Source organism: Mustela nivalis, assembly GCF_964662115.1.
Source record: "Mustela nivalis genome assembly, chromosome: 16".
Taxonomy (NCBI): domain Eukaryota; kingdom Metazoa; phylum Chordata; class Mammalia; order Carnivora; family Mustelidae; genus Mustela; species Mustela nivalis.
The window spans coordinates 64,282,262-64,309,165 of NC_139035.1; the positions used below are offsets into that span (position 1 = coordinate 64,282,262).

At 49.4% G+C, this 26,904-nt stretch overlaps 3 protein-coding genes across 10 annotated transcripts in view; all 3 read left to right on the forward strand.

Moving 5' to 3' along the window:
- COPA (COPI coat complex subunit alpha) overlaps positions 1 to 5,666 on the forward strand; it is a 45,332-nt gene extending 39,666 nt beyond the window's left edge. The window contains exons 24-34 of one of the 2 annotated variants that reach the window (XM_082704333.1): positions 1,153 to 1,242; positions 1,421 to 1,530; positions 1,896 to 1,973; positions 2,136 to 2,204; positions 2,748 to 2,884; positions 3,112 to 3,298; positions 3,384 to 3,494; positions 3,825 to 3,986; positions 4,572 to 4,766; positions 5,040 to 5,104; positions 5,138 to 5,666. In XM_082704333.1, coding sequence (XP_082560459.1) covers positions 1,153 to 1,242; positions 1,421 to 1,530; positions 1,896 to 1,973; positions 2,136 to 2,204; positions 2,748 to 2,884; positions 3,112 to 3,298; positions 3,384 to 3,494; positions 3,825 to 3,986; positions 4,572 to 4,766; positions 5,040 to 5,099 — 1,199 coding nt within the window. In that variant the 3' untranslated portion in view covers positions 5,100 to 5,104; positions 5,138 to 5,666. Of the gene's footprint in view, positions 1 to 1,152; positions 1,243 to 1,420; positions 1,531 to 1,895; positions 1,974 to 2,135; positions 2,205 to 2,747; positions 2,885 to 3,111; positions 3,299 to 3,383; positions 3,495 to 3,824; positions 3,987 to 4,571; positions 4,767 to 5,039 lie in introns of both variants that reach the window. The other variant, XM_082704332.1, reaches the window with a different exon arrangement.
- A 3,372-nt stretch (positions 5,667 to 9,038) lies between these two features.
- Positions 9,039 to 16,674, forward strand: PEX19 (peroxisomal biogenesis factor 19). Of its 2 annotated transcripts, none has more exons than XM_082704359.1 (8): positions 9,039 to 9,151; positions 10,510 to 10,619; positions 11,038 to 11,203; positions 11,613 to 11,698; positions 12,360 to 12,521; positions 13,301 to 13,477; positions 13,704 to 13,748; positions 13,915 to 16,674. In XM_082704359.1, exons 1-8 carry the CDS (start codon positions 9,082 to 9,084, stop codon positions 13,996 to 13,998), a joined length of 900 nt encoding a protein of 299 aa, XP_082560485.1. In that variant the 5' UTR covers positions 9,039 to 9,081; the 3' UTR covers positions 13,999 to 16,674. The 2 variants fall into 2 exon arrangements, with proteins under 2 accessions (XP_082560485.1, XP_082560484.1); XM_082704358.1 differs by having other exon boundaries at positions 9,044 to 9,151; positions 13,669 to 13,748.
- Positions 16,675 to 26,691: 10,017 nt separating this feature from the next.
- Positions 26,692 to 26,904, forward strand: part of DCAF8 (DDB1 and CUL4 associated factor 8) — a 38,969-nt gene continuing 38,756 nt past the window's right edge. For 2 of the 6 annotated variants that reach the window (XM_082704343.1, XM_082704342.1), the window contains exon 1: positions 26,722 to 26,900. The gene's annotated coding sequence lies outside the window, so the exon portion shown is untranslated. Of the gene's footprint in view, positions 26,901 to 26,904 lie in introns of all 6 variants that reach the window. The other 4 variants (XM_082704340.1, XM_082704341.1, XM_082704338.1 and 1 more) reach the window with 3 other exon arrangements.

The following is a 26,904-nucleotide window of genomic DNA, read 5'->3' on the forward strand; positions in this document are numbered from 1 at the left end:
AGCTTCTTCGTCCTTTCTTCTCCGTGAGCGTCATGGAGCAACAGAGACGCCAGTCGGAGCTATGGTACATGCTTTCAAAAATTAGGGCGCCTGGGTGGCTCAGTCAGTTAAGTGGCTGCCTTCGGCTCAGGTCATGATCCCAGGGTCCTGGGATCAAGTCCCGCATCGGGCTCCCTGCTTGGTGGAGAGCCTGCTTCTCCCTCTGCTTGCTGCTCTATGTGTGTTCTCTATCTCTCTGCCAAATAAATAAATAAAATCTAAAAAACCAACTTCACTAAAAATTAAATAAAAGCATTATGAGATGATGAGAATTTGGAAAATAGGGGGAGAAAAGAAAGTTGTGTCGTAGTCCGGGCCTTCGACAACCGCTCTGAACATTTGGGTGTGTTTCCTTGGGTTTTTCCATATGTGTACATGTACAGTCCCGCTCAGTATTTCATTGTTCATGACGTACGGTCTTAAGGCACCAGGGCCGCATGCAGACGTGTGCCCTGCTCCGGTTTTCTTGGCTGTGTCTCCTGGCTTGTTTTTCTTGGCTGAGAGCTCAGATACAGCCCTGAGCATCTCGGTCCCAGCCCTGCTCGTTCCTCCATCTCTCTCTTACCCTTTGTCCCCATGCCCTGTACACACTGTGGTGGTGCTAGCTTAGCAGAGCTCTCAGCAGGAAACTCTTAAAAATTGCTAAGTAAACAATGGTTTAAGAGGGGCGCCTGGGTGGCTCAGTCAGTTGAGTGTCTGCCTTTGGCTTGGATTATGCTGCTGGAGTCTCAGGACCGAGCCCCACCTTGGGATCCCTGCTCAGGAGGGGGTCTGCTGCTCTCTCACCCTCTGTCTCTCCCTCTTACTTGCTCAAGCTCACACACGTCTCTCTCTCTCTTTCAAATAAATAGGTAAAATCTTTTAAGAAAATGGTTTAAGAGGCAGATTTTAGTAGCAGGAAGGCCTTTTCTATCTCTCTTTCATTCCCTCTCTCTGTGAAACCTATTGCAAGTTAGCATAGCATATATACTATAACAATAAATAATAAACAAGAACTTGAAGTGGACAGAGCCTTGCCACCTGCTTTTGCAAGGCTGCAGCTTGCCTGCAGAAAGGGCAGCTCTCAGACTTGCCGACTACACCGAGCTCCTTTTGTTCCTTCTGTCTGTGCAGGCAAGGGCGGCGCGCTGGCTGCTGACATTGACATCGACACTGTTGGCACCGAGGGCTGGGGAGAGGATGCGGAGCTGCAGCTGGACGAAGGTAAGAGCGCGCTTCTCGGACTGTCCTGGCAGGATGGTTGCCTGGCTGGGGGCTGGGTTGTGGGACGGCCCTGCAGGGTTCCAGACCATGGGACCTACAAAGATCCTAGCATTATGCTTTCTTTGGGCTAAGATTGTGTCACTCTGCAAATCCACTCTGAGCTGGATTTTCCTTACAGACGGGTTTGTGGAGGCTGCAGAAGGTCTGGGGGATGATGGTCTTGGCAAGGGACAGGAGGAAGGAGGCGGCTGGGATGTCGAAGAGGACCTGGAGCTCCCTCCCGAGCTGGTGCGTGCGGTTCTCGCCCTGAGAAGGCTCCCTCTGCTTCTCCCTGTGCCGGCCGCCATCCCTACCGCCCCCGTCCTGTCCTGAGGTTCCCAGAAGGCAGGGGGTCTGGACCCTCCTGGTCTGATGCCTGTCTCCATTTGGAAGAAAAAAGGAGATAATCAGGTTGTGCCAACAGCAGCTTGTGAAAAGGCAGCAGTCTTTGTCGCCTGAATTGGAGCTTTTGGTTTTTGTTACTGGTGGAGCTGCTCCTGTTTTGAAGGTCTGCTCCCACAACCGTCCCCCTGCCTCCCCAGTGGAATCCGGGAGCGACTTAGCAGGGCAAGTGCTTGAACGGCTCACAAAATGACTGAGTGTTTTCCTCCTAGGATATACCCCCTGGAGCCGCAGGGGGCGCTGAGGATGGGTTCTTTGTGCCCCCCACCAAGGGAACCAGCCCGACTCAGGTACGCAGGGAAGCACAGCCGTGTGGGCGTGACTGGTTCTGAGCTGGCTGTACTGCATTAATGCGTGAAGACTGTGCTCTTCTGCTGAAGATGTAGAGTGGAATAGTTCGTGAGGAGAAAGTGCGAAGTGTCACTTGGCTTGGGTTTTCTGTTTCTTGGTAGATCTGGTGCAATAACTCTCAGCTTCCAGTCGATCACATCCTGGCCGGCTCTTTTGAAACAGCCATGCGGGTAAGTCTTAGAGTAGCGCTGGCTCTTCTTGTGGGCTCTTGAGGACCTCGCTCAGGGTCCTCAGGGAGGTGGCCGACTCCTCTTAACCAAATGGAAACTAACCTGCCCACAAGGACAGAGGTGTGCCTTTATCTTGGAAACCCTCATCTGGCCTAAGGAAACTTGCCTCATAAGGCCTTCCTCTTGCTTTCCATTTGGCTCAGTAATCTCTTCGGGCAGAGCCCACCAGCCACCTTCCCCCATGTATAGTCTGTTCTCGGACTCGCATCAGTGAAGTCAGCACCCCACACGAACAGGTGTGTGAAACACTGAGCCATGCATTACGCTGACAGTAACTACAGATGCAACAGCCACAAACCTTTCCTGACGGTGTGTCAGGCTCTGTCCTAAATGCTTTATGGGTGTTACTGAATGTGGTGGTCCTGCAGTGAAGTGTAATTTGCAGATGAGGAAACAAGTGCGGAGCAGCTAAGAAGCACCTTGCCCAGGGTCAGCTCGCTTCTCAGTGGTCAGTTTTTGTGTTGCTTTCCTCCTGTATTCCAGCTTCTTCACGACCAAGTGGGGGTCACCCAGTTTGGCCCTTACAAGCAGCTGTTCCTACAGACCTTTGCCCGTGGCCGTACCACCTACCAGGCCCTGCCCTGCCTGCCCTCCATGTATGGCTATCCTAATCGCAACTGGTAAGGCCCCTTGCGCCTGACTTCTGCTCTCTTCCAGCTTGGGGTAGGTACTTCCGATGGTCGCCTGGGCGGTGGGTAACCTCAGAGCTGAGGTTTCCTAGTAGGAAGAGAACTTCGGCTTGATGCCCCATGCGGCTGGGTTTGTACACCTGTGTGCGGTTCCCCCTCCTGTTTCCCCCGTTGAGTCCCGGTTATCCTGTCTTCTTCCTGCTTCTCCGTGCTCGCAGGAAGGATGCAGGGCTGAAGAATGGCGTGCCGGCCGTGGGCCTGAAGCTGAATGACCTCATCCAGCGGCTGCAGCTCTGCTACCAGCTCACCACAGTGGGCAAGTTTGAGGAGGCTGTGGAGAAGTTCCGCTCCATTTTGCTCAGTGTGCCTCTTCTCGTGGTGGACAACAAACAGGAGATCGCGGAGGTAGGAGGCGCAGCCGCTTGTTCTAGTCCTGGGCTCACCCACAGCCTTGCCTCTGCACCCTGACCTTGCTTCGCCCCCTCTGCAGGCGCAGCAGCTCATCACCATCTGCCGTGAGTACATCGTGGGTCTGTCCATGGAGATAGAGAGGAAGAAGCTGCCTAAAGAGACTCTGGAACAGCAGAAGCGCATCTGCGAGGTACGATCTCTGGGCTTCTGCGCCGTACAGAGGTGTCCTCCCCTCTCCCGTCTAGTAGATCGGAATTCTTGACTTCTAAACCCAGGTTTCGGCCTGGGGAGTAAGAGATTTAGGCCCACTTCTGTGAGGAGAGAATGTATTTTTCTGCCCCTCTTCATTGCATCAGGCCTCCACACCCAGGGGGCAGAAGGCTCCCTCTGCCGTGTAGTCAGTCCCGTGTTTTTTGCTTGGTGTCGTGTTCAATGCATGTGCAGCAGCCTCGAAATGATCTGTTGATCTGTGAAGCTGTGCCGCCTCAGCCTGGCATGTGTCCCTCCTTCTGTCCGCCAGATGGCAGCCTACTTCACCCACTCGAACCTGCAGCCGGTGCACATGATCCTGGTGCTGCGGACCGCCCTCAACCTCTTCTTCAAGCTCAAGAACTTTAAGACAGCTGCCACCTTTGCTCGGCGCCTCTTGGAACTTGGGCCCAAGCCGGAGGTGGCTCAGCAGGTAGATGGGAACCCCTTTAAGCATGAAGCAATCGGGTCTCTTATGTGGAGGGAGTAGAAGACCCAGGCCCTGGCCTCTGAAGCAGAGCGCTGAGGAACAGCCGTGCGCGCCTCCTTCTGCCCCTGGAAAGTGAACTTCGAATTCATTCAGCCGCGCTGCAGGTGTAAGAGCAACCTGCTCCCTAGAGTACCTCCTGCCTTCTGTGCCTAAGCCCTTCCACCTGTTAGCACTACCGCTAACCCGACACACACGTGCCCCTACTTGCGTTCTCTAGAAGCGTTCCTCTCGGGCGGTCGAAGCCAGTCTTACTCCCTTGAGTCCTGACCCTGATAATTCCCAGACTTGGTGAAGGAATATGGGTCTCAGTCTGTGGAACCAGTTTGGTATTGAGAAGGGGGTCCTGACAGAGTAGGAATGGTGATTGTGACCCTCCGCATAGGTCCTGTGTGAAGGACACACTCTGTGTTCACTCAGGATGGTTGCATCTTGAATCAAAGAAACTCCTCAGTCATGGTGCTGAGATCATTTGAGTTGTGGTTTGCAACATTCAGTCCTCTTGAATGAAATATTCCTTCCCTCCCTCAGACCCGCAAAATTCTGTCTGCCTGTGAGAAGAACCCCACAGATGCCTACCAGCTCAATTACGACATGCACAACCCTTTTGACATCTGTGCTGCGTCCTATCGGCCCATCTACCGTGGAAAGCCAGTGGAGAAATGTCCGCTCAGCGGGGCCTGCTATTCCCCAGAGTTCAAGGGTCAAATCTGCAAGGTCACTACAGTAAGTACTGTCTTCTAGAAATGCATCCGGGATTTTGAGAGAAGAGGAAGGGAAAGAAGCATGTGGGTCCTTTTTTCCTCCTGTATTTGCCTGTAGCTCCTTGAGGCAGTGATACTGAAGAAAGCTGGAGCTTCTCCCACTGCTGTTTACTGATCAGTAACAGATGTTAACAGCGAATCTTGCTGTATGCCCTGAAGAGTGGAGGGAGTAAGCTTTCTGGGCTTTTTGCCCTCACAAATCCCTAATTTTTTTCCTCTGTTTCCTTTTCCACAGGTGACAGAGATCGGCAAAGATGTCATTGGTTTAAGGATCAGTCCTCTGCAGTTCCGCTAAGGCCCCCTTTGGTGTGTGCAGGTCAATGACCCTATTTTCCTTCGGAGAATCAGTCTCTGTCTTTCCAGCTCCTCCTCCTCAACTACCCTTCAGATCATTGACATTTAGGTCTCCTGCCCTAAGACCAGTGTCCCTTTCTCTTCTTCTGTGGCTAATCAGAATGTCTACACTTGACTATTTGTCCTCTCCTCAAGGGTGACTACAGTTGTGGTCGCTGTTGGCCTTGCCTTCCCCGCTTCGATCGTTCAAGGAACAAATGAAACTCGGTGGCGCACATTTGCTTACCGAATTCCTTTAGTACTTCTCCTTCCCTCCCCACTGTCTGTATTTTCTTTGGGGAAGAAGCAGGATGTGGTAAATGAGATCAGTCACAGCAAACTCTTAGCCGTCCCCCATTTTCCTCGGACATTTAAACTCACAGGCAAGTACCCTCTGTATGCCCAGAAACTTAAAGTCTGGGGAGAAACTTGTTTTCCAGAAATGCACGTCACTTTTTATTGATTTGTTCTTTATAGCCATTGTTCTTGTGCTTTGTTTCTCACCCCTTAATAAAGTAAGTTTCTAAGAGTTTTGTGATCCCATTTGTTTCCTGGAAACCCTCATGTTCCTGCTCCGTGTGGCTGCCTCACCAAAGCAGACAGGTTTTTTTTGTAATTATACAATTAAAATTACTTACTTAGAGTTACTTGTAATTTACATTACTTTTGTAAGTAACAAATGCCCTTTGTCTTTTTTTTAAAAAGCACCTATCGTTCATGTATTAAACTGTGAGAATGTAGAAAGCAAGTAGCACCCCTGTTCCATGACTGATGACACTACTTTCCCACTTTTGCTAGTTAGAGCCAGACTGAGCACCTGCCACCCACCTTTCCTACTTGTCTCTGTTCTAGATGTTTTACAGTAATAGACAAGTGTAAGATTAATAAGTAATACGTTATGTTACAACCGTTACCTTGGCAACCGTGGTAGTTTGCTTATCGTGTGCTAAGACTACACTGGATAGACTGACATCCTGTGCCTGTGATGAGAGTTTGTACTTTTTTTCATTTTAAACTCATGTTTTCAATAAACAATATATTCATTCATGTAGTTCAAAACTCAGTAAAGGTAAAAAACTATTCTGTGACATCTTTTTTCCTCTCTTTTCCTCAAATGCCCAGTTCCTGTTACCTTCCTCCAGACAGGGAGCCACTCTTGGCATCCTTGTATGCTCCAGTGGCTTGTGTGTCTGCAGACAGACAGAAATATGTCCTTCCCCGTTCCCCTGCTATACATACATGATGCCTACCACTAAAAGACTGCACCTTGTTAGTTTTATCATGTACTGCATTTAAGATATTTTTCTATATCACATGTTAGGTTCTCTCTCTGTTTTTTTTTTTTTTCTACTTCTCCGCATAGTGTACCATTGTACGATTTAGTTCATAGAAGTTGCCTTCTTTGTTGATGGGTGTTTAGATTGTTTTCAATCTTTATTATTAAAAAAATGCTGCAGTGAATGACTTGAACATACATTGTACAGTTTGGGGAAATGTGTTTGTAGGATAAACTCCTCGAGATGGAATTCCTGCACCGAAGAGCACAGGCCTTGATATGTTTTTTAGCTTTAAGAGCTGCTTGCTTAAACTTAATATCCCCAAACAAAGCCTGCCTTTGCAAAAATTTGCATACTGTTTTGATGACACTCTTTCAAGTTGTCAACATTCTTTCTGTAAACAAGTTGGCGATAAATTTGGGCCAAAAAAATTCTTGCAAGTTTAAAAGTTAAATTATAAAACTAACTTTGCACACAAACAAACTATTCTGAACAGGGGTATATAAAAGAAGGACAGTCCATGCTTCCTGAAGCTCATGTTATTGGGGAAACGAAATGGATATATGTAAGATGATTGTAAATATCAGGCAAGAATTCGAAGCTGGTCGTTAAACGGTGGAGACCCATTGTGTCCTTAATCGAGAGAATGATAGAAAGAAAACGCTGCAGGGGCAGCTGGATGGCTCGGTCAGTTAAATGTTGACTCCATCTCAGGTCTCGATCTCAGGGTCATGAGTTCAAGCCCAGTATTGGACTCCACACCTAGCTCCACACTAGGCTTGGAGCTCACTTTTTAAAAAATGCTGTAAAATACTATTTTGCAACAGTGTTCACTATACATTAGAAGGGCAGGAGGTGACTAAATATGAAGATGAAGTTTTAGGAATATCATTAATAAGAGAAAAGCAGAAGCAAGTTTAAGAAATGCAAAGTGTTTGTTTTCAACTCCATGTTGTCTCAGTTACCTCCAGTAATTTCCTTATTAACATGCTTGTTACCACATTACTGTAAAGCTGATAGAAATGCCTTTCATGTGGGCACCTGGGTGGCTCAGAGGGTTAAACCTCTGCCTTCAGCTCAGGTCATGGTCTCAGGTCCTGGGATCAAGCCTGGCATCTGCTCTCTGCTCAGCGGGGAGCCTGCTTTCTCTCCCTTCCCCACCCGCCTCTCTTCCTACTTGTCTCTCTTTGTATCAAATAAATAAATAAAATCTTTTTTTTATATAAATAAAATCTTTAAAAAATACCTGTAATGTGCTTGATAGAACAATAGTCATATTAGAGACGCGCATGTAAGCGGTTTGGAGTTGAGCGGGGAAGCCTGGAATAGATTCTGGTACAGGTGTTGAGAAAGGGGTTAAAAGGAGGGGGTTTCCATTATAGAAGTTCAGAACTGAGAGGAACTTCAGTGTTACATAGTTGCCATCTGAGGCCTTGGGTGGTGAAGTGTTTTGAACAAAGTTACAGAATTGGGACTGGGACTTAAGTCTTCTGACTTAAGTGCAAAATGTTCTCTCCTGAGTAACACCACTTGTGCCTGGGGCAATGCAGTAGGTTTTGCACGGATATGATTTTAAAAATCTGAAGGAAAGAGGAAGGTACTTAAGCTGGTGCATAACACAGAACTCAAGTCTGTGCTCCGGAAGCCAAGGACTGAAGGTGGGAAGTGACTTCATTCTCATGTAATTTCTCCCTTTTAAGCTCCATAGCACTTGATCCTTCGTTTAAGACCTCTACCGTGTACCCTCCTTGCCGCCTGTCGGACCTCACCTCCAGCCCAGTCCCCGGGCCGCTGTTCTACAGCAGGGGCTGGGCCTGCCTGGCCTCTCCTTCCGCTGTGCCCAGCACAAGATCCTAAACAGTGGATGCCCTCCAAGGGCTAAAGTGAGCTTGCGTCCGAGGGGTTCCGACCCGTGTGAAGAGGAGGGGAGGGATGTGGAGTTGCCCCTTTCCGCGCCTCCCCCAGCCTCTCGGGGTTGGAGGGTGGGTTCCGTCTGGAGAAAAGGAGATGCGTCAGGGACGGCAGCTCTACCACGGCTACATTCGAATCGTCCCCCGGCTCGCTCCAGGGCCCCAGACTGGCTTTTTCTGCCTGAGTGGCTTCAGCTGACACTGGGTTCTAAGTTCCGAGGTCTATGTCCTTCAGTCTGGCCGTCCTGATGGGGAACAGGCGGTGACAGGGAGCCGTCGGACTCGTCAGGGTCCGGGCGGGCGAAGAACGGCCCGCGAGCGTGTCCCGCAGGCCCCGGCCCGGGGGCGGAGAACCCGGCAGGGACGGTCCTTGCCGGCGCGGCGGCGGCGGGGAGACAGGAAGCCGGGGGCGTAGACTGTAGGGAATGCCGGAGTGCGTCGAGTGTTAGGGAAAACGAAAGAGCTCCTTCTCTGGATAATGCGAGAAGTTGAAATAAAGGAAGCCGGGCTACTGAGTAACCTGGCAGAAGTTAACAGCAGGTTCCACTCCGTTAGTTCAACGGTTCCTGGCTCCAAGGGAGGAAAACACACAAAACAAAACAAAAACAACCCGTAAAGCTTCCTGTCCCTTTAAAAATGGCGGCTCCGCACCGACCTGCACTGCTATTGGTCTCAGGAGGGGAAGGGGCGGGGATCTGGGGGGCGGGGCGCAGCCGCCTCGGAGACCCGCCTCCTACGGCAAGCCGGAGAGAGCAAGATGGCCGCTGCCGAGGAGGACTGTGGTGCTGGGGCCGACGCTGACCGGGAATTGGAAGAGCTCCTGGAAAGTAAGAGCTCGTTATGGGAGAGGTCCGACGGGGGCGGTTGTAAGGACTCATTCGAGGGTAAAGTGAACCTGAGATATTGGGGGCGGAGCGGGAGAGGCTCTCCAAAATGTTGGCCGGGGGCGGAGGGTCAGCCTGCGACTCCGAGGAAGATCTGCGGGTCACGCTCTCCTTCCTCCGCGGCGGGAGCTCGGCAGCCACCGTGGGCCCCTGAGCCTGTCAGACCGTTGGTCTCCGGGCCGGAGGGAAAGCGGTAACGCACCGGCCGGCGTGTCACGGTCCGACCTGAGCTCCCCTTGCTCTAGAAGAGCAGTTTCCTTCCCGCCGGCCGCAGCGTTCGGTCCTCGGTGGCCGGCGACCCCGACGCTCACCGACTGCTCGCTTGAAGTGTGGGCGAGCCCGTGGCGCGGCCTTCTGTGCGCTGTCCTCTCCTCGCCCGTCTTCCGCCAGGCCTCTCACCTTTTCCTCAGCAGGCCCCATGCCGGTTCTTTCACGGGTCAGAGCTCAAGCCCACCCCCTTCTGCGGCCTTGGGGGCAGACGGTTCACCCTCCTCGGAGAGGCGGAAGGTTCTTTTCTTCCTTAGCCCTGACCTCCGCTGCTCTGTTGGCCGCTTGCCCGCCGTGGGCCGTGCCCTCCCCGCTAGGCCTGGCAGGCAGCGTGGGGGTGGGAACTCGGGTTGTTGAGGGCAGAGGTGAGTATGTGTTGTCCCTTGCCCAGTCACAGACACGTGGGGAGGTGGAGGATGAGCAGAAGTGAGGAGCGGCAGGCGACCGTGCGGATTGGGGCACAGCTGCAGAGAGACGGGAGCGAGCTCTGGGAGCTTGGCCCGGGTGGGCTGAATCGCAGGATGAGGGAAGGGAGTTGAATGCTCTCCCGGGAGTAGAGCAGAGCGCGCGGTCCCTCAGTCGGTGCTAGCGCCCGACCCTGGGGAGGCTGGGTGGAACATCATGTGGCTTCGGCTTTCTTGCCAAAAATTAATCCCTCGGGGGCGTATGGATGCCTGTGCTCTCTGCTCCAATTGGCTATGTGTAGGGGATTTCTGGGGAATCATTCGATGTGGCAAGGAAGGCACTGTGTGGAGGGAGGGGTCTTTGCAGAGCTTTTCACTGTCTCCCCCCAGCTCCGAGAGAGATGCCTCTTCCACCTTGAGGGATTTCTTCTCCTTTGATCACATAAATTGGGTAATGAGGAGGGAAGTGGGAAGCTTATTGAGGGGGGCCCAGGAGAGGTAGACAAAAAAAAAAAAAATTTAGGAAGGTTGGCACTTTGAAAGATTGTTCTCGTAACTACCCCTCCCTGACCCCAGCCTTGCATGCTCATCCATCCCCCAACACACACACTATGTCTCTTGTCTCTGAAGGTGCCCTTGATGATTTCGATAAGGCCAAACCCTCCCCAGCACCCCCTCCTACTACCACGTCCCCTGATGCTTCGGGGCCCCAGAAGAGATCGCCAGGAGACACTGCCAAAGTATACATTCCACCCTCTTAAGGGACGGGGAGGGGATGGGCATGCATCTCTGAGCAGAGGTGGGACAGGCCCCTGTGGGTTGGAGTGGTCTGGGGGGAGGAGGCCCTGGCCTTACACCAATGAGTGCTCTTTCAGGCCTCAGTCCTGGTAAACAGGGACTTTTGAGGATGGACTGGTGGGATCTCGCGCAAGTTCTTTGGAAAAAAAGTGGATTTAGATGGTTGGTTTGCGAATGCCACCCCATACCCTTTCCTCAGTGGCCAGAAGCCTTATTTCCTGTTCTCCTAAAGAGAAGTAGTTAGAATGTCCAGTGGAGGGGGGTAGGAGGGAAGCTCTGCATTTCCCAGAGCCACTGCCTGTGGCTTCTGTCAGAGGGTTTCCGAGTAAGGCATGCCTTTTTGCCACCCCTTCCCTGCAGGATGCCCTTTTTGCCTCCCAAGAGAAGTTTTTCCAGGAACTGTTCGACAGCGAGCTGGCTTCCCAAGCCACTGCGGAATTCGAGAAGGCAATGAAGGAGCTGGCTGAGGAGGAGCCCCACCTGGTGGAGCAGTTCCAGAAGCTCTCGGAGGCCGCGGGGAGAGTGGGTGAGGAGGCGCCCCAGGGCTGGAACACTGGGAACAAACTTCTCTGGTCTTTGTTGCCCGAGATCGGGAGAACTGTCAGGAAGGCTTATAGGGCTATCACCACCCTGGGGTGGGGCCAGGAGGTGGGAAGAGGGATGGCTACAGGGCTTCAAGAAAGGAATGAGGCTGGAAAGTCCTTGAAAAGATTGTTGAAAACCGACCACTTGAAAGGTCACGGTGTTGTGGTTGTCCTCTTGGAGAACAGACCGACACAGGCACAGTTCTTGCAGACTGGTGAAAATGGCTGTGAAGACGAACACAGAGGACTCAGAGATTTGGAGTGCTGGTGATCCACCAGTCAATGGTGCATATCGAGCTGGTAGGCAAACAATTAAAACCTGAAGACCTTGTCTTTCTTCACCTTCCTTAGGCAGTGATGCAACCTCCCAACAAGAATTTACGTCTTGCCTAAAGGAGACACTAAGTGGACTCGCCAAAAATGCCACTGATCTCCAGGTGAGGGAAACGGGGGGGGGGGGCCCACCAGGGATCTCTCACTCACAGAACAGCAACGTCTCAAAAGACAGACCCTATCTCGTAGCAGGTGAAGTCTGTTCCTGCCACACTGTTTTGCTGCAGGCAAGTTTAAATAGTTCTTTCCCACCTGAAGGGGTGGTAAGCATCCCAAGAAGGCTGTGTACAGATCTTCCTCAACTGATAAGTTGGAAATGTCTTAAGTTAGAAATGCATTTAATGCAGCTACCCTGCTGAACATCACAGCTTAGCCTCGCTAACCATGCCTTAAACACGGTTAGAACACTTAAGTGAGCCTACAGTTGGGCAAAGTCCTCCACACAAAGCCCTTTTTCTAATATGGTATCGAGTATCTCATGTAATTTATTGACTGCTGTGCTGAAAGTGAAAAGTAATGGTTGTGGGGGGCGGGACGTCACCAATGCCACAGTTGTTGACCCTGGTGACGGTGTGGCTGCTTGGGAGCCGTGGCTGCTGGAGAGTATCCTCTGCATATCACCAGCCTGGGAAAAGATCCAAATTCGAGATCTGAAGTATAGTTTCTACGGAATGTGCGTCCCTTTCACACCATCCTAATAAAGTTGAAAATGGTCCGCGGTCAGAGACCACCTGTATTGACTCACCTCCTTCTTGTCCTTTCTAGAACTCAGGCATGTCAGAGGAGGAACTGACGAAGGCCATGGAAGGGCTGGGCATGGATGAAGGGGAGGGGGAGGGCAACATCCTCCCCATCATGCAGAGCATCATGCAGAACCTCCTGTCCAAGGACGTGCTGTACCCATCCCTGAAGGAGATTACTGAAAAGGTTTGTGAACTTGTATTTCTGCTTTTCCTCCTACTTGTCCGTTGTGTCAGCCCCTGTGGGCTACTTTGTGTGCCTAGAGCCTACAAAGCTAGAGAGTAACTCGAGGGCACAAGCCATCCACTCTTTTCTCCTTTTTGTGTTTGGAGCGGGAGGGTGCCACACCGAAGATGCTGAAGGTGGAAGGGGTGGTCCTTCAGCTCTGGTTTCTGTAAACTGGTTTCCGACTGCTGTCCGACCAGCCCTTTCTTTTGCTGGTTTGGTGCTATGCAGTTTAAGAGTAGTGAAAAGATGGTCCCTGCTGTCAGGGAGCTTACAGTTTCGCTCAAGAAACAACATACAGGAGTAGAAGCTTTCCCGTGACAGTACTACGTGGGATCAAGTGTGGAGTGAGCCATGTAGACCAGGAGTCAGCAGGCGAGGGTCTGGGTGGACCAAAGCCAACTCTCAAGCTAAGAGTGGTTCTTACAAGTTTAAAGTTGTAAAGTCAAAACAGAAAGAAGAAAGACTGTGACAGAGCTTACACATGGCCCGTAAGGGCTAAACTAGGACTGTGTAGGCCTTCACCGAGAAGTGCGCCACCCTCTGGTGACCATCGCGCTAGCATAGCCAGTCGTCTGGCTGGAGTCCGTGCCGCTGCTTGACACTGAACTCGCTTCTTTAGTTTTTATCTTCCTCCATGTCCTCCCCTTCCCCTTCATTTTTTATTGTTTTTCATATTTAATTTCCTTTCCTCTCCATTGTTCATGAATTCTTCCCCACCCATGCTCTTCTTTCCTTAGTATCCAGAATGGTTGCAGAGTCACCGGGAGTCTCTTCCTCCAGAGCAGTTTGAAAAATACCAGGAACAGCACAGTGTAATGGGCAAGATATGTGAGCAGTTTGAGGCCGAGACCCCGACGGACAGCGAGGCCACTCAGAAGGCTCGTTTTGAGCTAGTGCTGGATCTCATGCAGCAGGTAAGGTCTCCTCTGCCGTCTGCCCACGGGTGCTGTCTGGGTGTTCGGTGGAGGAGGGGTCTGGGAAGAACGCCACACTGCCAGACCCAGTGGAGGAGGGAGCACAAGAGAGGTCCCAAAGCCTGGTCCTCAGAAGATGGGAGAGATAACACGGCTCAGATTCCATTTTGGGTTGCTCTGTTGTTTTCTAGGATCTTCTGTTTCTCAAGTTCCTCTTATTTTCCAGCTACAGGATTTGGGCCATCCTCCAAAAGAACTGGCTGGGGAGATGGTGAGTATATCTTCTCCAAGATTTGAATCTGAGTTCCAAGTCTCTAGAATTCTGTAATCTTTAATGATTTCACATGAGGCGATCACTGTGGCTCTGGGGGAGGCACCTTCGGAAGCTCTCACTTGAGGTGGGAGCAGTAATCTCAGTCTCTCCATCTCTTCTCCAGCCTCCTGGCCTCAACTTCGACCTGGATGCCCTCAATCTATCAGGCCCACCAGGTGCCAATGGCGAACAGTGTCTGATCATGTGAAACACAGCACGTGTCTGTCACTGAGTCCCAGCCATGGGGAGCATCTGGAGTCAGCAGAACCACTGGGAGCCGAGGCAGGAGAGCTGACTCCAAGAGCAGTCTGCCCGCTGCCCTGTGTCGTCCCAGCTGACTGGGACTGTGCCATACCAGCTGAGGCTTTAACTCTGTCTTTCTAGAAACATGGCCTGTTGTGTGGGCCGTTTCTGTGGGCCCTATCCATGCGGTTTCTGCTGCTAGCAAAGGCCCAGCTACCTTCCAGGTGAAGAAAGGCATCCCTCGTGGGGCATGTACTTTCTTACCTCCCAGATAATGTTATATATGGCCACACTGATGTTCACTTTTGTATTCAGGGTCTTCGTGCCTTGTCTCTACTCCTTCTGGGACCTGGGGAGCAGAGACAGAGTCTTGGGACTCTGTATTTCTCTAGTTCTTTTGGGCAGAGCTTTTGGGATTGATGGGGAGAAACTTAGCCGGGGCTGGGACGCGAGGTCTGCCACCATGCCCTCTTGACTTCAGACAGACCGTTATGAACTCTGTGAAGGAAAAGGAGGTGGGGGTTTTGCATCTAATCACAGTAGGGTTGAGAGAGAAGCCCTGGGATTCTCCTCTCTTTAGGTGCTGAGCCTTCAACTCCCTGTTCCGGCCTGAGAACTCAAGTTGCTACCATGGTTCTTTGTACAGTGCTCTGTGATCTGGGTGAAACCAGCCCTTGACCTTCCTCTGCCCCCTGCCTCTCCTCATCTCTTCTTTTTTTAAACACTCATTTATTCCAGCCTTCTCTGGAACCCAGGCTGTGACAAAGAAGGGCCATCTTATATCCCCTCCTCTGGGCCACCACCACTCTGATTGGAAAACATATGTAATTACAGTGTCAGGTCTAGGAAATGAATGACTGTTCTTCCCCAGATACATTCTTGCTTATTTGAGACCTCTGATTTCTTTGAATCCTTTCCCTTAAGCAGGTGACTTGGGAACGGGAGTGGAGTGCAGCCCGGGTCCTTTTTCTTGACTAATAAATATTCTGATTGAGGAGTGTGGCCGGTTTTTCATTCAGGTCTTTCTCGGCTCTTCCTCACCGTCGGTAAGCCGCAGTGAGGAGTGCTTGCAGACGAGTTCTGCGTGATCTCACCGTGCTGGGTTCTACCATCACCTGCCTTCCCCAGCTCAGTCTGCGCCTCACTTGGCAAAGGAGACCGATTGGCCATCTTGCCTCATTCCCTCCCTCTGGGTGTTTCAATCTGGCAAGCCCTTCAGTTGGTACTGTACTTTAACATTTGACATTCTTATTATTGTTAGTAATATATTATTAACCTTTTCTTTTAAATTACAGTTTGTTTGGTTTTTTTTTGAGTTGACCTGGCACCTCTCCTTGCATCCATGGACCTTCGCTGCCAGGTATTGGTGGGCACTCTGGTCAGGCCAGCGGGCTGTCCCGTTCAGCACTCAGAAGATGATGCCCAGAGCAGGGGTACATTGGGCATCTGAGTCAGTTGGAGCTCCTGCTGTGCCACTTCCCTTGGGTAAAGCTTTTTACCCCTTAAAGTGATCCTGCCTGTTCTGCGGTGTTGACAAGGAAGGAAGTGCTCTGAGAGCCTGAGGCTGTTTGGGAACTTCCAGCCACTGCTCTTACCAGAGTGTGGAAGCACCCCAGTCTGAACCCAGGACTCCTCTCCTTTGGAGGAGGTGGGCACGGTGCAGGCAGACTTATGGTGGTCACAGAGCCCAAAGGGCTAAAATCTGTCCATCTATTCCTAGCCAAAACTGGACAAGGGTACAGAGGGGAAGGGAAGGACAGAGAGGCCCCAACCCTTGATCCACATGCCTCCTGTACATAGGGGTGGCTGGCTTTAACAGATTCTCACTCCTGCTGGCCTATTCTGGCTTTACTCCAGGAGTCGAAACAGATGCCCTAGTCCAGTTCAGTTCTGTTCCCAGGTCAGGCCATTTGTTTTCAGTTTGATTGAACATAAACAAATTGACCTCCAGTTGGTTACTGTCTGTTCCCAAAGCATTATTTGACTGATTCCGGGACTTGGGGGAAGGACAAAGCAGTCCTTCTCAAGCTATCTTTGCTAAAGGACCAGGCTTTCTGCTTTATAAATACCCAGTCCTTTGTATCCTAAGATGTGTTTCCATGACAACGGTGCAGTCCCCACAGTATGCTGCCCACCCCACGAGCTTCTGCACACCTGAACTGACCACAGCCCTTTCAGCAGAAGTCCACGGATCATGCACTGGGGTATCACAGCAATGTCAAAATGCTAAAAGGTGTCTAAACACTCTCAGTTACTAATTCATCATGTCGTAGACTAGTAAGAAAACTGTTCACAGACCGGTACAAGTCTTTGAACCACGTTGAGTAGCACTGCTAGGCCCTCCCCGGGCTCTGGAGCTCTGTCAGCCACCGGACAGTCTCGGTACGTGTTCTCTCTCGCGTGAGGATTGCCTCTTGTGAACTTGCTTCTTTGGCAAGGTGTGTCTCTGTAAGGATATTTATAGTATTTTTCTAGCCTTTTCTCTTGCTTAAAAATAACCATCACAGGGTTTAGGTTCAAGCTCTATGAGGAGTTTTTATGCTGCTCTCAAACTTTAAAGGATTTAAAGCTGTCCCTTTGTTCTAAAATACTGTATGTTAGATAATAAATTTATAGTTGTTTGGATGGTTTCATGAATTAAGAATTGAATTCCTATGGAATTTGTGATAGGATATTTTCCTGTGACTCTGGACCATCCTGGTGAGGGCCCCAGGAGCACTCTGTTGAGATGCCTTTGGGGGACTTGCGGAAAACGATGGCGCACAGGAAATGAAGTTGAGACGCTGGACCATATGAAAAGTGATCCGAAGGCCTAGAGGAAGAGAATGTGTATTATACTGGAAACCCACTGGCTGACCATGTTCCTCAGGAAGGCCTGAGGACAACTTTTTTTAACAAAGGAAGGGCACTAATGAATGGGTCACTGGTATCTTCGAGAAGTTTAGATGTGGTTGTCTCTGTGGGTGGAGGCTGAGGGAAGGGGATGTTTAAGAGCCGGTTTCCCCTGTAGCAGTGAGGAAGATAGGACCCTGGCACAGCCGAGGCGAAGTGGCAGCACTTAGCCTCTCAGAAGCAGAGTGGAGAAGGGCAGCATGTGCAGAGTGGCGGTGGCTAATGACGTGGGTGGTCCCAGGGACCAGACGAATGGTCAGCCAAGGACGGCACTGGTTTATATTTAAGAGCGATCAAGAATCATTACCCAGAAGAAGGAGTCAGAAACTTCAGCGAAAAGTCAAAATTCCTTGCCCGTTTTCTAGGCCTCAGACCATTCTCAGACTCGACCTGTCAACTGAAAGTTTCTCCGGTTAACTGTGTTGGGGGAAGACGACCTGATTTTTTACGTTGGAAAACAGGGATACTGGGTCAGAATTGACTCTGATACCCAGTGACCTAAAGGACCACCACAGCACTTCCCTCCCTACACTCATCCACTTTGCTATAGGGAAAAGTGGGCTCAGAGCCAAGTGTTCACCCAAGTCGGCCTCACAGTGGGTCCAAAAACCCGCTTTATGGTAATTTTTTCAGTTTCCAAATGTATAATCAGAATGGACGTATTTGGCAGTTGGCAGAAAGCCCCAGTCAAAGCCCCTGAAACTGTACCCCCACTTCTGCCAAGATAGAAAATAAGAAAATCATCCTGCATTCTAGGGAAAACGGCCGTGATAGTTCAGTGCTTAGAAAGGTAGAAGAATGCAGGGTGTGGGTTTCCTTCACTTCCTCCTAGTTTCTCCAGTCTGGCTCTTGCAAACACCGGGTTGCTGTGCCCTGCAGTGGGCTTGAGCAGGCAGTTGACCCTGTTGCAGTATAGCGTTGAGTGTGGTTTAGAGCCTCTGCCATGGGTACATGGTGATGAATACGTACTTTCTGACCCTTCACAGAAAGTTCGTTGACCCTGTAATGCCGTGAATATGGTTTGCAGTACCCATCAGAAAGAAGCAATTTGCATTCAGAAGCGATGGGCACCAGTGTATTTTCACAGTCTTGATCTAGGGCTCTTAATTCTCCTCCATTGTCACAGTGTAGTCCAAAGGGAGCTGGGCATTCTGCAGAATGTCACGCTCGTGTATGCTACTCAGGAAATAAGGGTGTGCTAATCAGACCCGATGAAAAGACATTGTCAAGTATTTTGGATTCCTTGGTGAGACACATTCCAGGGAGTGGAAGATAAATCCTGCAGAGCTTACAGGGTCCTACTACATCGAGTAAGTTTTTAGTAGGAGTCCCATGGTCTGGAGTGTGCAGGGACATTCTCTGTAAGGCAAAGGGTAAACTATTGCATCTTGTATCCTTTACTGCAGGAAAGAAGCCCAGTGCCGTGGTAGGCCTCTTCCAGTTTGGGAGGCCCCATATTCTGTACTTGGGAATGCAAGAAAGGCCCCTGCAGCAGATCCAGGCTACAACACGAGCAGCGCTGCTGCGTGGGCCGTATGGCCTGGAAAATTCTGCGGTGCTAGAGGTGTCTGTGGTAGGGAAAGATGATGTGTGGATTCTAGGGCAATCCACAGTAGGAGAGTTCCAGCATAGTTCTCTAGGGTTCTAGAGAAAGGCTGTGGCCTCTGCAGTAAAGAAAGTGTCATTCGAAAAGCATCTCCTAGCATACAGTTAGGCCCCAATAGCGACCCAGTCAGTGCCTGACCACAAAGGATCAAGTGACTGTGTGACCAATTGTCCATAGAGCCTGCTGGTCACTGTGAGACCTGCCAGGTCATGAGATTGGGCGGATACACCAGCTGTCTGTCTTACAGCGGAAGTGGTGCACTTGGGAAGAAGCCCAAACACAGTTGGGGGGCACAAGTAAGTTGAAATGAACAAGGGTCCCCAGGCCTCCGTTTACCTGTGTCTGTTGCATGGGGCTAGCTTTGTCCTAGATCATGCCTGTGGCAATGTCAGGATACCTGCAACCCTTTGTCCAGGTCTGGTTGGTGGATGAGTTGGTTTGATACGTTAGGGCAAGACAAATAGGGACCATTGCTTCTCAGCAGCCCCATCTAGAGTGGTCCTGAGAGTCCATGATGAGAAATTCTCAACCAGTAGTTTTATTTTTTTTTTTTAAGATTTTATTTATTTATTTGACAGATAAGAGATCACAAGTAGGCAGGCAGGCAGAGACAGAGAGAGGAGGAAGCAGGCTCCCCGTTGAGCAGAGAGCCTGATGCGGGGCTTGATCCCAGGACCCTGGGATCATGACCTGAGCCTTCAGCAGAGGCTTTAACCCACTGAGCCAACCAGGTGCCCCTCAACCAGTAGTTCTTCAGGCAGTGTAGCTGATCACTTTGTGTGGAAAGAGAAGTGGCCTGAGGCCAGAGTATAGGTGAACTCTCACAGCCAGTGGGCTGGTTGATCAGGAGCCCAGAAGGTGCAAGATAAAAAAAATGCAGGAGAAGGTCTGGTGAAGAGCGTTTCAGTGGGTCTGTGAGACCAGGACTTGTTACAGTATTCACCAGAAAAGTGTTGACTAATAACCACATGAATAGGATGCTTTGGTCAGGAGCCTCACCTCGCGGGGTTCTTGCACAGGGTGCTCGCGAGAAGAATCACCTTGCCGGAGAGATGGATACTTACCCACCTATTAGCACTGGACTCCTTTCCTACCCGTGGCTGACCTAGCTATTTTTAATACCTAACCGTCAGCTACAAAGCAGTGCTGATCCCCTAGTTCAGTACCACTGCTCAAGAAGAGCCCGCCACCTGGTGGCAACAGTTCGATGCTGGAAAAGTCACACCCAACAGCTTCCTCTGATCACATATTTTCACTGTGCTTATCCTGCTGAAAGTGCCTTAGCCAGTACTACCATCCAAAGACTCAGAGACTTTTGATCTGCTGGTGTGGGATCCTGTATAATAATGCCTTGGAACAAGGGACCCATTTAATGACAAAGCAGGTGCAGCAACAGGAACATGGCAGTAGGGATACTCTTCCTATCAAATACCTTTCCATCCAGAAGCTTCTGACCCAGTAGAGCCTTGGGATGCGCTTTGGAAGGTACGTTGGTGGTGCCAGCAAGAATGCGGTGCTGTCCTTTACAATACAGTATAAACCTACATGACCATAATAGGGTGCTTCATCCTCAGCCCTTAGGTAGAATCCAAGAGTTCTGGGACCAAGGGTAGAAACAGAGGTGACCCTGTTCAGCATCACTTCTAGTGATCTACTTGAGAAATTTTATGTCCTCTCCCTGCAACTTTAAATTCTGTGGGTCTGGAGGTCCTGGTTTTGGCGGCAGGCTGGGGTGGGGTGGGAGAGCCTTCAATTAGGCTCAACATAAGAATCTCAATAAACTTAAAAATATGCCATCTTCGGGTCACTTGGAGCTCCTAATGCCTGCAGACTATCAAGCAAAGAAGTTCCCATACTGCCTGGGAGGTAGGACTGCTGCTAATAGGGCATGGAGAGGAAGATGCACATATGATCCTTGAGATCTCTCTCGGTCCTCCTCTACTCAGTTCTAACTGTAAATGAGGAAGTAAACAATCACATCCTCCTAAGGGCATGGTCTCTAGGGCCTCAGAACCCTCAGGGCTGAGGGTCTGGTTTACTCTTGGATAAGCCATCTAGACTAATGGAAGTGCCAGCTAATGAGGAGGTGAATCTAGAATGGGTACTAGAGAAGGGAGACAATACCACTTACAGCTTAGGGACCCTTCTTGTACATGTCCCCCCAAATTGTGATTAATTTGAACACTGGAGAAACTGCCTGGGTAGAATGAACGTGTACAAAGCATGTGGATCTGAGCAATGCTAGATAGAAGTGGACTGAAGTAAGCATTATTGGTACCCCGTCGAGATCTTCTTTACTAGGAAGTAGAAGTCTTGGCTGCAAATAGCTCACAGCTGCATCCTTTTGGGAATAGTCCTCTGTGCCAATGGAGCCACTTCTGGAAATTCCTGGAAGGTTATTGCCTCCAAGGGACAGCATCACAGACAATGGTACGATGGCATTGGGATTCTGATAGAGATTGCATTATCAGTGATAACATGTAATCGGTTGTGTTATCAGCAAATGATTCTTCCCCCTTTCCTCAGGGTGGGGCAGATGTGCCATATATGTGCCAAAGAGTTCCCAGTGGAGGGTAAACTTAGGAACCCCTATCTTTACCTAACTTCCCCCCCATCCTGTCTTGCTTTCCTCACTCTGTTACAGGTTTTACTTGAGAGCACTCCCTCAATAAACCATTTGCACAGAATCCCTTCTTGAGCTTTGCTTCTAGGGCATCCAGGCCTAAGACAGTACAGTGGTGTCAACTAAGAGATAAGAATAGGAGAGGTTCTGGGCGCCTGGGTGGCTCAGTGGGTTAAGCCGCTGCCTTCGGCTCAGGTCATGATCTCAGGGTCCTGGGATCGAGTCCCACATCGGGCTCTCTGCTCAGCAGGGAGCCTGCTTCCCTCTCTCTCCCTGCCTGCCTCTCTGCCTACTTGTGATCTCTGTCTGTCAAATAAATAAATAAAAATCTTTAAAAAAAAAAAAAGAAGAATAGGAGAGGTTCTGAGTTTGACAGAGGTAGAGGAAAGGTGAGTTCACTTTGGGAAAGTTAAACTACCAGCGGTTGGAAGAGAAGGGAACCTCCCCAACATGACAAAGGGCATCTAAGAAAAATCTACAGCTAACAGTATACGTAATGATGAAAGTCTGGGTACTTTTCCCCTAAAATCAGGAACAACACAAGGATATCAGCTTTCACTGCTTCTAGTCAACATTGTGCTGGAGGTTCTGGCCAGGAAAAGAAAAAGGCTCTGAGATTGGAAAGGAAGAAATAAAGCCGTATTTGCAGATGGCATGATCTTGTATAGGAAATTCTAAGGACATAAGATCAGTTTACAAAAACCCATTGTACTTCTATCCGTTTGCAATGAGTAATCCAAAAATGAAGTTAAGAAAACAATCCTGTTCACAATAACATAAAAAGAATTCTTGGGGGGAAAAAGTACTTTGGAGCAAATTTAACAAAAGAAGTGCAAACCAATACTGTGAAAAATACAAAACGTTGTTGAAACAAGGGAGATCTAAATAAATGGAGAGGTATCTCATGTTCATGGAGCAGAATACTTAACATCATCAAGACGGCAGCACTCCCAAATGATCTAAACACTCAGTGCTGTCCCTATCAGAGTCCCAGCCGACTTCTTTGTGGGAATTGACTAGGTAATTCTAAAAATCACATGAAATTGTGGTGGACTCAGAAGAAAAGAGTCCTGAAAAAGAAGGAGGACTCATACTTCTTGACTTCAAAACTTACTACAAAGCAATGGTAATCAACACAGTGTGCTATTGGCACAGGGACAGACACAGATACTGATGGACTAGAACGAAGAGTCCAGAAATAAACACACATCTGTGGTCAACCGATTTTTGACAAGGGTGCCAAAACCATCCAGTGGGGAAAGAACAGTTTTTTCAACAGTGGTGCTGGGACAACTGGCTAGCCACATCCAAAAGAATTGAGCCTAATCCTTACCTCACATTAGATAAAATTAAAGTAGGTCAAAGACCTAAAAGTAGTAACCAAAACAGTAAAGCTCTTAGAAAAAAACAGGGTTAAAACTGTTATAACTTTGGGCTTAGCTAGGGATTCTTAGATATGGAACCAAAAGCATGAAAAACAGAAGAAAAAAGATAAATTAGACTTAATCAAAACTAGAAAGCTTTGCGCTTCAAAAGACACCATCAAAAATGAAAACCCACAGAATGGAAGAAAATATTTGTAAATCATACACGTCATAGGGACTTGGATCTAGAATATATTTTTTTATTTGACAGAGAGAGCACAAGTAGGCAGAGAGGCAGGCGGTGGGGGAAGGGGAAGCAAGCTCCCCGCTGAGCAGAGAGCCCAATGCTGATGCCAGGCTCCATCCCAGGACCCTGAGATCATGACCTGAGCTGAAGGCAGAGGCTTAACCCACTGAGCCACCCAGGCACCCTAGAATATATATTCTTGAAACTCAGAAATAGACAATTTAAAAATGGGCAAAGGATCTGATTAGACATTTCTTCAAAGAAGATGAAAATGTCTATAAACATGAAAGATACATGACATTGTTAGTCCTCAGGGAAGTGCAAACCAAAATCACAGTGAGATCCCACTTCCTGTCTGCTAGGATGGCTGGAAATAAAAAGTCAGATAATCAAATATTGGCCAGGATGGTAGAAACTGGAACCTTCCTACACTGCTAGTGTGAATGTGAAATGGTACAACTGCTTTGAAAAACAGTTTCTCAAATGATTAAGCTTAGAATTAGCCATGTGACCCAGAAATTCCACTCCCAGATGTAGATCTGAGAGAAATGGACGTATGTGTCCACACAGAAACTTGAACATGAATTTTTATAGCAGCATTCTTCATAACAGTCTTAAGAAACAGCCAAACTGTCCATCAGCAGATGAAGGGATACATGAGATGTGGAATATTCATACAATGGAACAATATTTGGTTATAAAAAGCAATGAAATACTGATACATGATACAACACGGGTGAACTTTGAAGACCTGCTAAGTGAAAGAAACCAATCACACACAAAAATGTAGGATTTCATTTATATGGAAGTCCAGAAGAGGGAAATCCATAGACACAAAGTACTTACTGGTTTCTTAGGGCTGGAGGGGGATGGGAAGATAGGGGAGAATAGCACAGGGTCTGGATTTCTTTTTGAGAGGATAAAAATGGTGGAAAACTGTGGTGGTTGCACATATCTGTGAATGTACTAAAAGCCGTTCAAATGGCACACTTCAAAGGGGGGAATCGTATGTGAATTTCATTCTCATAAAGCGTTTTTTTTTTTTTTTAAATGCCATTGGCTATCAAATATGTGATTCTAAAGCTTGAAGGAGAAGCCTGGATTGGCAGTAAAGGCTTGGGGATCTGGACGGTAGTTTAAACTGTGAGAATGCACAAGATCACTTTGGAGTGAAGAGGAGGAAAAGCTCATGGAACAAACTGTCAAGAGATATGAACAAACTGTGACATACATGTCACAGAAGTCTGTGAGATTGAGTTTTTAGAAGGGGTCAAGGATCATCACAACCTCAAACGCAATAGAAAAGCCCAAAATAAGATTTGGTGGTAAGAGCAATGGTGTCCATCAAAGCATAGTAACTGGGTCCCAGTAACCGTAGCTCCACTAAAATCACTCCTGTTGGCAGTCTTAACCTCCGTGTTTCCCAGTCCAGTGGTCAGTTTCCAGTCATCCTAACCTCAAACTCTTCAACAAGAATGACAGTTGATAGTGTCCTTCTTGAAACATTTACGAAATTTGTTTTATAAGACCCCTTACTCTCAGGTTTTAAATTACATTTCCTGGTTGCTTCTTCTGAATAAATAAATTTTGCTGGATTTTTTTTCCCCACCCTGACCTTTACTAGTTGGGGTGCCTTGGGATTAGAGGGTCCCCACTCCATGGTTATATATGTCGTTTATACCCCCAGTTGTCTTTTCCTATGCACCTCAGATTCATATTTCAATTGTTTACTCAGTAGCTCCATTTGGAAATCTAAAGGCATCTCCAGTTTAACATGTGTAAAATAGAACTGGACATTTTTCCAAAAAACAAACAAACAAAAAACCCAAACAAACCCTTCTGCTCCCCTCCTCCTGCCTGGAGTTCTATCTCAGTAAATGGCATTACTACTTACCCTGTCACTCAGGTCAAAAAATCTGAGATAGCTTGACTCTTTATCTTGCACTTCATACCCAAACTATTAGCAAATCACCTCTGCCACCTTCGAAGTATGGCCTGAATCCAACTACTTTCTACCACGTCCACTGCAACACTAGTCTTGCAGATCTTTTGCAATAGCTTCCTAACTGGTCTTTCAGCTTCTGTTTTGCTTCCCTTCGGCGGTTTTCAAAGAAGCAAGCAACCAGAGTAAATCTCTTTACTTATAAATCAGATTGTGTCAATTTTTTACTTAGAATCCTTCATGGCTTTCTAGCACTCTTTGGAGATAAAATCCAAAGTCCTCTCCTTGGCCTATAAATCTGGGAGCGATCTGGCCTCCATCGTGTATCTCCAAACTAATTAACTGCCTCCCTGCTTCTTGGCCACGCTGGCTTCCCCGCTGTTCTTTGGGTACAAGTACACTCAAGTTTCAGCTCTGGAAGGTTCTCTCCCTTGTGTGTATGGTTCACTCTCTCACTTCAAATCTTTATTCAAATGTCACCCCAGCAGAGGGACTTCCCTGAACCCCCTCTGTGAAAGAGCACATCTGCTCAGGTGAACCCTGCTTTATTTGCAGCTAGTCTCCATGACAGTGTTTTCGTGTGTGTGGCCCTGTCTTCCCCTTACAGTCCCAACCCTGCATTAAGAAAGAAGTTAAGTTCTGCGAATGCAGGCATCTGGGTTTGTTTTTTTCACTGCTTCAACCCCAGTACCTAGAACAGGGCCTTACACGCTACAGGAATTCAACAGATGTTGCCGGAGCGAATGAAGAATGGAGTGGTAAGGCATCAGAGAGCTACTTTGTGCTCTGATCCTCTTCTAGATGCTGGGGTTACAACGATGAGAAAGATCAAGTCCCTGCTGTTATAGAGCTTATATTCTATTGGTATACTTAGATTACAGATACATAATTATAGGTTAAGTGTTCACAGATTTAAAAAAAAAAAAAAGTTAGGAAAAAACAATGCAGAGTGAGAAGACAGAGGACGATGGCGGTGTGTGATACCGTTTGCCTTGGAACAGTCAAGAGCTGCCACCCAGAAGTAGGATTTCAGTAGAGATCGGAGTGGAGGGAGCCAGACTGGTAAAGATCTGGTAGGCGACTATCCCACGAAAGGGGAACAAATGCAGAAACCTTAAGGGTGGGCCATGCTTTGGCTGGAGTTAAAAGAGCAGCGAAAGCCAATGGGGCTAAGCCAGAGGCAGGCGGCATGGGAGGAGAGGAAATCAGAGAAACAGGTGCAACAAACGTGAGGCCCTCTTTGGAAGCCACTGTGATCATTTTATTTTTTTTAAATGTGTGATGAGGAAGATTTGGGATAAATAATATGACCTGACTTGCGTGTTAAAAGGTCACCCCGGCTGCCTTCTGTCTAACTGGCAGGTAAATAGTGGAAGCAGACAAACCAGCTAGGTGTCCATTGCGACAGTCTAAGTAATACATAATGACATAATAGCACGGTAGCGATAGAGGAGGTGAGAGGGGTCAGCTAGCTGCCTGCACCCACATCCCCGCGCCTGGCAGCCGCCTCTCCAGACCTCTGCAGGCTGCCTCCGGGCGTCCGAACCGAGCAGAGCGCACAGCACCAGGGCCACGCCGGGGAACCCACCGCCCAGCACCCGCCCCGGCAAACAGCCTGTGCAAGAGCTCCGCGGCACCTGAGCTTCCCAAGCCCTTCTCTCAATCTGGAAAGGCGGGGATGGAAGGTCTCGGGGGCAACGGGGCTCGAGGGTGCAGAGGCCGCTGCGAGGCAACGGGGCCATCGGAGGAAACCCAGCCACAACCGCCCGTTCCCAGTATCGAGAAGCAGGGCAAAATGGAGGCCGCCCAGGAGGTCGCCCGCCAGCCCGCCCGACACGGAGTTTATTCCCACCCCACCGCCGCACGCGGGGAGGCCCCCAGCTCGCGTCCGCTTTGCCCGCGCGAGGAAAGCGGCGCCGCCGGAACCCGCCGCGAGAGCAACTCCGTCTCCCGGGACTGCGCACGCGCCCCTCGCCCTGTTTGCCGTTGGTCCTAAGCCCCGCCCCTTCGGCGTCCTCCGAGGAGGGTTGGGAGCCGAGAGCTCGCGCGACCACTCTTCCCTCAGTCTCCTCCAGCACCTCGTCGCAAACGGGGCCGGAAAGCGTGGCGGCGCAGGCGCAGGCGCCGAGAGCGGAGGCGGTGGTGGTGGCGGCCGCTGGCCAGTGTAAGATGGCGGCGGCGTTGGTGGCGGCAGTGG